We start from the raw sequence: 9,413 nt of genomic DNA on the forward strand, positions 1-9,413 counted from the left end.
GGGAAACCTATGTCCTTCATAAGAGTAATGAAAATAGAGCAGCATCTTTTTTTTTTTAAAGTTGCAGTGACATCGAATGATGGTGCACCATTGTTGTTGGTGTCAAAATGAGTGTTCAGTATTCTCGTCTGTGTCACTAAGTTTTCCAACTCTGATCTATTATCCAGTCCTGCCGGAAGGTAGGATATGCACGGAGAGCTAAAAGAGGGAAGCCCTTGTGTCCAGAAGGAGGACTGTGTTTTCCTTACCGGAACATCCTCCATCCTGCCGTTGGTTCTGTGGGTATCGGGAGATTCTCAAGGTGCGTACTTGGGATTTAGCCGAGAAGCCTAGGGCAACCGTTGTATGTAATCTGAACTCTCTCCGATCTGAGCACTTCCCATTAAGGAACAGGGTTGAGGTGAGAAGAAATCAGGATGGGGTTGGGGGGAAAAAATCTGTAACATTGGTGTTGTCCCTCCCTCCCTCCATTAGGTATCTAGTAAGTTTCAGAAAATTCCACATCTTTCACCCCACCCTTTCTTTTGCATTGAGTTTTGCAAAGTCCTCATTTTCCCAAACTGTGAAATAAACCCACCAGGCCTAATCCTTTCTGAACTCCACCAGCCAGCTCCCCAATCCTGCCCTCAAACTCACTCCAAAATAATCGCCACCAAAAGCTCGGGGAAAGAGGTGGATTAAAGGCTACCAGATGGCCATGTCCCCAGGGTAACCTCTAGTGAATTCATTCATTCAATCGTATTTATTGAGCGCTTACTGTGTGCAGAGCACTGTACTAAGTGCTTGGAAAGTACAATTTTTGGCAACAAATAGAGAAAATTCCTACGCAACAACGGGCTCACAGTCTAGAAGCAGGGGAGATCGTCATGGAAGCAGTTTCCCCGGGAGAGTTGTGTTAACTGCTTGGTATTACCAGCGAGTGACAAATGGGAAAGGATTGGGGAGGTTTCTAGTTGTCCCCTCTGCAACATCAGACCATGCATTAATAACATTAATATGTACGTGTTTCCCTGCAAGGTGAGCGGTTCCATCCATTAGGGCTTGACGCTGAAGTCTCTCTTCGCACCTGGACCTCCTCATTTTAATCCATTAGCAGGTTGGCAAAATAAACTTATTGTCCAATGGAGAGAAAAAGAATCTATTAATATTTGCTATAAAGCCGAGTAGTACAGGCAGCACTTAATTAATGGAACAGATTTCTCACTGTGTACTCAAGCCAACACAGTCATTGTTCAGGAGAGATTAGACCCTTAATGTAAGTAAGTTAAACTAGACTTCCATCTAAAAATATCCGTCATTTCAGCTATTAAAGGGCTGATGTCTTCTTCGGTGACAGATATATTTCCCTTCATTTCCTTGGTTTTGTAAAATGTAAAGTATGCATTGTGTGTAATGCGAGAAATCCATGGAGGTAGATGAAACGTAGATTGTGTCTCCGCCTGTCTCTCTCCGCCTGCTCCTTTGTGCCCCTCGGTATCACAGAGCCTCTTCAGCCCATATAGACCTCCTGGCACCAGGGAGAAAAAAACAGCAAATGCCATTTGTCAGGGTATGATGCCAGCTACCTAATCTGTTTGCAGAATGAGGGCTGTGGGATCTGATTAAGTAATTTAGATACCTGTGAATTTAATAATACCTGAATTGGTCTGGCGGGCGGCCTAGGGTTTCACTTGTAGGATCGACACATTCTTCCATCTCTCCTGCTAACTTACCCTTGCACAATACCCTGTCTGAACTCGAATGGGTGTGGAGTCTGCAGTTTCGGCACAGTTGTGCCTCAGTGTGGGGGCCGGCTGTCAGGGCAGGAAGTCGCCCTTTGTCAAATCCTTCTTGCCTCATGCGCTTTCCCCCCAAAGTGCAGCTCTTACCATTTCGTCACCCTTACTCGATAATTCCAGGACTCGGTGGTCTCACGATCCAGAATTGGGGGGGGGGGGGGGGGCGTGGAGAATGTTTTAAAACATCTCTACCCGACTGGAGAAATTGAAATCTCTTTAGGACCCCTGTTTTGTGGTTAAAAAAGACAGATCCGGGAGAGTGAAATGGGCTAAAGCCCAAAAACCAGGAAGTGAAACTGCTTTGGGAACTGGCTGGTTTTATTGCAGTGTCCTCATCAAGTCAAACCTGCCAGCTGCCCAGTCAGGGGATGGAGGGGAAAACACATACGCGTAGGTGATCTTTCTCCCTGGAAAGGAGCTGGCAGCAACCGGGAAGTGCAAGAAGAGACAGAGTGGGGGTCTCCTTTCCGTTCCGTTCCCCACACACACACCCGACCCCCTCGCCACTCCTGCTCTGGGCTGGTGGGCTCTCGCTGGCATTTACTATTAGCGGTGTGGGGTGGAACTCCAGAAACCCCAGTAGAGGAAGTAGCCTCTTCGCTTTGGATCAGGGAGACAAAGAGCCAGCAGGGGTTGGGGAAGGGTAGCCTCTCTCTCCTACTTTTCTGCTGCAGACAGTCTAGCAGCAGGTCACATATTTGACATGCATGCTATGGATGCCGTTTGAGAAGTAAGAAACTCCTCCTTCTAGACTGTCTTCGTGGGCAGGAACGTGTCTACCAACTCTGATGTAGTGCACTCTCTGTAGCGCTTAGTACAGTGCTCTGCACACAGTAAGTTCTCAGTAATAATAAATGTGGCATCCGATAAGGGCGTACTACGTGCCAGGCTCCAGGGTGGATTCAAGCAAATGGGGTTGGACACATTCCCCGTCCCTCATGGGTCTCACAGTTTTAATCCCCATTTTACAGCTGAAGGAACTGAGGCCCAGAGAAGTGAAGTGACTTGCCCAAGGTCACACAGCAGACAAGTGGCAGAGTGGGATTAGAACCCGGGTCCTTCTGACTCCCAGGCTCATGCTCTATCCACTAGGCCACGCAGTGTCAGTAAATACCGGTGACTGATTTCTCTACTTCAGACCAGCAATATGAATTATTATAATTATAAAAGTGAAGCCGTTGCCCTATGCAGTAATGTCAGAACTCTTAAATCAGAATCCTAAACAGGAAAATTTCTAGTGGCTTGAATGATAAGAAGATCTCACTACATCTGGCGGTGAGGAGAAGGGCATTTATTTCATCCTTTCTCTCTCCCCTTGAGTAAGACTGTCCTTCAATTGGAGTATCTCTGGAGCCTTCCCCGCTTAATTCCCAACATCCCAGTTCGGGCTAACCCAAAAGCCACCCTTAGCATTTACGTATCCATCCGTAGCACTTTGGTGTCTCTGTGTGTTCGTTGAATGTTCAGTTATTTGTTCGGGGAATTCTTCCAGCCCTATTCAGTAAGTGCTCAATAGATGTAATAGATTCAAGCTATTATCTGCTGTACCCTCGTTCTTCCTCCTGTTACTTGAAAATAATCTGCGTCTGTATTATTGCCATTAGATTGTAGGCTCTTTGAGGGCAGAGAACATGTGTTTTCCTTTAGATATACTCTCCCAATCAAGCGATTAGTCAATCAAGCATTATACTGAGTCAGAAGGTCATGGATTCCGCTACTTGTCTGATGTGTGACCTTGGGCAAATCACTTCACTTTTCTGTGCCTCAGTTACCTCATCTGTAAAATGGGGATCGAGACCGTGAGCCCCATGTGGGACAGGGACTCTGTCGAACTCGATTTGCTTGTATCCACTCCAGCGCTTAGTACAGTGCCGGGCCATGTAGTAAGTGCTTAACAAATACCATTATCATTATTGTTGTTACTGAAGGCTTGGGAGCGTGCTATTGTTGGTAGATGTGATTCCTGCCCTCAAGGAGTTTACAGCCTTCCAAACTCCCAACGACTTTGTGCTCAATAAATACCACTGATTGATTGATTGATCGGAGGAATGTTTGTGTGGTATAAAAGGATGTCTGCCACTAGAGTGTCAATGCAGCATGGAGTCCTCAGCCCACCTAGAAAAGAATAATCACGGTAGAGGAGGCAGGTCAGCCTTAGGTTGGAAATGGATTCCTGTCCGACCTTTTTGTGACACCCCCGCAGATGACAGCGCAGAGTTAGCAAGGAGAAGGTGGCTAGGAGACCTCCTGTCTCCAATAACTCATAAGCATCTGGGTCTTTGAGTCAAGCCATGTTATGAGAATACTGATCTGAATTTCAGTAGAAGGGGAGAAGAACTGATTAAGTGTTTGAGATAAGGTTATTTGACACCACAGGTTAAAAATACCTGAACTGAAATTGGCCCCATGCCTGAGCACTACATTTCAGCACATTCAACCAGGTGACACCGATTGTGCTTCCAAGGGAGTCCTCCTTCTGTTTTGGGGAAGGAAAGGCCGCATATCAAAGCAGCACCTCAGGAGACGTCTCCCCCTACTCCCACCCAACCCCCTCCCCGTCGTCTTCCCCCTTCTGCATCTTTCATTTGGGCTTGGCTGTCTTGCATGCTTCCCCTCTCAGGGTCGCACCTGGAGAGTTTCCAGTACTTACCAGTCTTGGCTATGGGAGGGAGAGTCAAGCAGAGGCCTACCCATTCCATTCCTAGCTTGGCCAGTGGCTAGCGAGGGGAAGGCCACCCGTTACCAGTCAAAACTCACCCGTGCTGGGCAGCAGCGGCACGTGGGAGAGTCGAGGGCGGGGACTCAAATTTACTGCACGGAAGGAGGCAATGGTAAACCACTTCGGTATCTTTACCAAGGAAGCTCTATGGGCGCACTACCAAAACGATTGCAGATGGAGGTGGGGCATTCAGGGAGAGATGTGTCCATGGCGTCGCTATGGGTTGGAGACGACTCAGCGGCACAAGACAAGTGTTGCATGCGTGATCTCACCTGGAGAGCTCTCCATTGTGACACAGTCATAGAAATCAAGTGAAATTTAAATCAGTCCAAAAAGGGAGCATCTCCATGAGCAGCAAAGCTTTTTGCAGCGTGGCTCAGTGGAAAGAGCACGGGCTTTGGAGTCAGAGGTCATGGGTTCGAATCCCGGCTCTGCCACTTGTCAGCTGTGTGACTGTGGGCAAGTCACTTAACTTCTCTGTGCCTCAGGGACCTCATCTGTAAAATGGGGATTAAGACTGTGAGCCCCACGTGGGACAACCTGATTCCCCTGTGTCTACCCCAGCGCTTAGAACAGTGCTCTGCACATAGTAAGCGCTTAACAAATACCAACATTATTATTATTATTATTTTTTCTATGTCTTCTGACCTCCTTTTCCTCCTTCTCCACCTTCTTCTCTTCTGAAAAAAGGCTGATCCCCAGGATGGGGTGGGGAGTGGGGAGGAGGCAATGAGTTATTTGTCAAGAATTTTTGTTTGCCTCACTCATTAAATGCAAGCTCCTTGAGGATCGGGACCATTTGTCTTTCTACTGATTTACCCTCTCGAGGGTGTAGAACAGAGTTTAGCCTTCAAGTGTTCGATAAATTCCATTACTTGATCGCTTGAGCTGGGGCCAGAAGCCAAATAAGTTTGGGTCTTTGGGGCCAGAACCTGTTGGAGCCTCAGAGTGTATTAGGGTGATCCAAAGGGGAAACAGAGCTACCAGGATTAAATTAAGGAAAGAGTAAATTCAAAGCTGTGGTAGGTTTGCCTTTTGTAATAATAATAATAATTGTGATATTTGTTAAATGCTTACTATATGCCAGGCACTATACTAAGGGCTGGGATAGATATAAGGTAATTGGGATGGTCACAGTCCCTGTCCCACATCAGGCTCACACTCTTAATCCCGTTTTACAGATGAGGGAACTGAGGCCCAGAGAAGTGAAGTGACCTGCCCAAGGTCACACAGCAGACAAATGTTGGAGCCAGGATTAGAACCCAGGTCCTTTCGGCTCCCGGGCCTGTGCTCTATCCATTAGGCCACACTGCTGTAGTTGTGACTGAATTTCAGAATCCATTGCTGAACTTCCATGGGTTGTATTTGAGTCGTTTAAGACAGCAAAAGCTAGACAGGACCCAGCAAAGACAAATGCAGGATATAGTCCAACATTAATAGTAGTAGTAGTAGTTGGTTTTAACATTTATTGAGTGTCCTGTCGGGGCAGTGCACTGTACCTAGGTGCTTGGGAAGTACAGAGTATAAGTGATACGTGCCCTGCCCACAAGGAGCTCACATTTTAATGGAGGAGACAAACACAAAGAAATTTACATCATAATAAAACTGTAATATCTACATATCTGCATATCTACATATTCCAGTTTTTTATGATGTAAATTCCTTCATGTTTAGCATTAGTGCTAAAGAGGCAAGGTAGTTATCTGGTTAGATTTTTCTCATCTCCCTTATCTATTAGAGAAACAGCGTGGCTCAGTGGAAAGAGCCCGGGCTTGGGAGTCAGAGGTCATGGGTTCTAATTCCGGCTCCGCCGCTTGTCAGCTGTGTGACTTTGGGCAAGTCACTTAACTTCTCTGTGCCTCAGTTACCTCATCTGTAAAATGGGGATTAAGACTGGGAGCCCCACGTGGGACAACCTGATCATCTTGTATCCGCCCCAGCGCTTAGAGCAGTGTTTTGCACATAGTAAGTGCTTAACAAATATCATTATTATTATTATTAGTCCCTTAAAACCAAATTTTGGAAAAGTAGCATGGGTTTGAGGAAGAAGCCCCGGTCTGGGAGCCAGAAAACCTGGGTTCCAGTGCCAGCTTTACCAGTGGCCTTTTGTGTGATTTGGGGCGAGTCGCGTAATCTCTCTGGGCCTCAGTTTCCTCATTTTTAAAATGGAAACAATTATACCTGCCTCTCGCTATCTCACACAGATTATTTTCATGGGATTTGTTAAGGGCTTACTTTGTGCCAAGCACTGTATTAAGCACTGGGGTAGATACAAGATCATCAGGTTGGAAACCCTGGCCCATATGGGGGTCACGGTCTAAGTAAGAGATACTAGGATTTTATCCCCATTTTATAGATGAGGAAAGTGAGGCACAGAGAAGTTAAATGAGTTGCCCAAAGTCACACAGCAGACAAGTGGCAGAGCCGGGATGAGAGCCCAGGTCCTCTGACTCCCAGGCCTGAGTTTTTTCCACTAGTCCACGCTGCTTCCCCATGGCCTTTGTTTTGAAGATAAAATGATACCTCTGATGCCAGAGCATTGTGCAGTTCTAAGTATTTAATTTTTGAAACATGATTTGATGCCTTTGACCCTCACGGCAGCTGCTTTGAGTTTTCTCACGGGGGTTGGCTTGACTACGTGTTATTCAGGTTTGCGGTCATTACCGGGGTCTCCACACCTACCGTTCAAATCCACAAGCAGGGAAGAAGCTCAGAAGAAACCTACCATGACCCCTGTAAAATGTAGGTCACATTTACTGGCTCTTCTGTTATCTAATCCCGTCAACCAGTCAGTTTCTGCTTGCAGGACATAGTTGGAGGGCGATGCTATCATTTCGAGATTCAAAATGACAACCATCTGAGTAATGACTCTTGTGTGTACATGTGTTTTCGGGCCGGCTGGCCCCACATTGGCCTCTCAATTGACTCATCCGTAGGTAAACTTAGAGAAGAGATGCAACGTGGCTCAGTGGGAAGAGCCCGGGCTTGGGAGTCAGAGGTCATGGGTTCGAATCCCAGCTCTGCCACTTGTCAGCTGTGTGACTGTGGGCAAGTCACTTCTCTGTGCCTCAGTTACCTCATCTGTAAAATGGGGATTAACTGTGAGCCTCACGTGGGACAACCTGATTACCCTGTGTCTATCTACCCCAGCGCTTAGAACAGTGCTCTGCACATAGTAAGCGCTTAACAAATGCCAACATTATTAAACTTCACCACCAGTAGCGTCATCTTCAAATACAAAGGACAGCTCTAGCTAGAATAATCAGCTCACTGACGGATGGGACCATCTGGGCCAATCGAGGATCGCCAAATGGATCCTGAAATCCTGGGAATTTCATTTGGCTTCATTTTGTCACCTTGCCATTGCTCGAGTGGCCACAAGTGGATTTGGAGATTTTGTTGCTAGGAACGTAGAGGGAGGTGTCACGGATAGGAGATGGCATGTCCCTAACTTGTGGACGGACTTCAGGAAGGGCAGTTTTCCTTTCCTTCCGAGGAACCCCTTGCCACTGTAGGAGACAGAATCTTGGGTCGGATAGGCTATTGGCCCAACCCACCAATGGCCAGTGATATAGCGTAAACTGGGATTTAGCTCCGTTTCCTTGATTTGACCTCTGTTATATTTTGCGTTGCAGGTGGGATCAGTCCTAGCACGAAGCAGCTTTTTACCACCACCTCCAAGAGGAAAGGCAAGTCGGGAAAAGAAGACCTGACCAAAGAGGAAGACCACAGCAAGACTGATCCCTCCCAACATGTCACCATCCACCTTTCCTTCAAGAGATATGTGTTTGACACGCAGAAGAGAATGATTCAGTCGCATTGAGGCTCAGGCCTGCATCCCGGTGCTCAGTTGCCCCAGAAGGCTTCAAACCAAAGTATTTGTAGTTGAAGGGATTAGGTTTCTTTCTTACAAACCCTGAGCTTGGGAACAAAAACAAACAAACAAATTTTTAAAGGGCTATCTCCCAGTTTGCACAGCTAGTTTTTCTTCAAGGGACGGCTCATAACCACATTTGTGGGTACAAAAAGGTCCCTTGAAAATTTAAAAAAGTATAAGGTCGTTTCCAGGTTTTGCATTTTGAAAATAGAAGCTCACTACCATGATCTTTCACTAATTGTGGTGGTGGTGGGCTTAAGGTTTACAATAGCCGGTAAGTATAGAAATAGGGTTTGGGGTGGTTTGTCTGTTTTTTAACAGTTATTTTTTCAGTATAGACCTTTCCCTTCAATGTCTGGAAACTAAACCCCCACAAAATAGCACAAGACAATCCAGAAGTGGATTATCAAAGAGCAGGAACAAAAAGTGACCCAGAAGAAAGGGTGAGCACTAAATTAGATTGAATGTCAAATTGTTTCGTCTTTAATGATTTATAAGTATTACCAGAGGTACAGGGAGGTTTTCAACATTTTTTTCAGGCCCGCATTCCTCAAATCGGGTTAAGTAGTTGAAATTGTTCCCAAGGCACACTGATTTCAGGGACTAGTAAAAAGGTCACTTTTTCAGAGTTAATAGACATCTTGGGAAGTAGAGAGTTTGAACAGTAATCTCTGAATCATTGCTACAGAAACCTGCCCGACCTGTAACAAATAAAAAAAGGCTCTGTATATTAATAAACCAACGGATTGCCCTTCAGAATGGTTTCTGATTGGTTATATGGTGAAATTTTGTCAAAGCTTGATATTAGACGTAAAGAGATCTGCTTTTCCCTTGAATCACAGATTTTTCTCCAAACAAGAGTTTTCAAACGGTGGCAGGGCCAGAAGTGGCGGAGCCTGGGGTAGCAAAGACTGAACGAGTGGTGTGTATGCCTGTGTCAGTGTGTATTTGTGTCTTAGTGTGTATGCCCTACCCTCTATGGGCCTTGCCCCCATCCTTCTTCAAACCCCCCTAAAATTCTTGGAGAAGCAGCATGGTT

The 9,413-nt window shown here is 46.1% G+C and overlaps 1 protein-coding gene across 1 annotated transcript in view; it reads left to right on the forward strand.

Annotated features, from left to right (window-relative positions):
• Nucleotides 1–9,130, forward strand: part of EEFSEC (eukaryotic elongation factor, selenocysteine-tRNA specific) — a 312,677-nt gene extending 303,547 nt beyond the window's left edge. Inside the window, exon 7 of the mRNA XM_007668320.2 lies at nt 8,133–9,130. Coding sequence (XP_007666510.2) covers nt 8,133–8,320 — 188 coding nt within the window. The 3' untranslated portion in view covers nt 8,321–9,130. The remainder of the gene's footprint in view (nt 1–8,132) is intronic.
• Nucleotides 9,131–9,413: the final 283 nt, after the last annotated feature.

This window comes from Ornithorhynchus anatinus, chromosome X1 (genome assembly GCF_004115215.2).
Source record: "Ornithorhynchus anatinus isolate Pmale09 chromosome X1, mOrnAna1.pri.v4, whole genome shotgun sequence".
In the NCBI taxonomy this organism is placed as follows: domain Eukaryota; kingdom Metazoa; phylum Chordata; class Mammalia; order Monotremata; family Ornithorhynchidae; genus Ornithorhynchus; species Ornithorhynchus anatinus.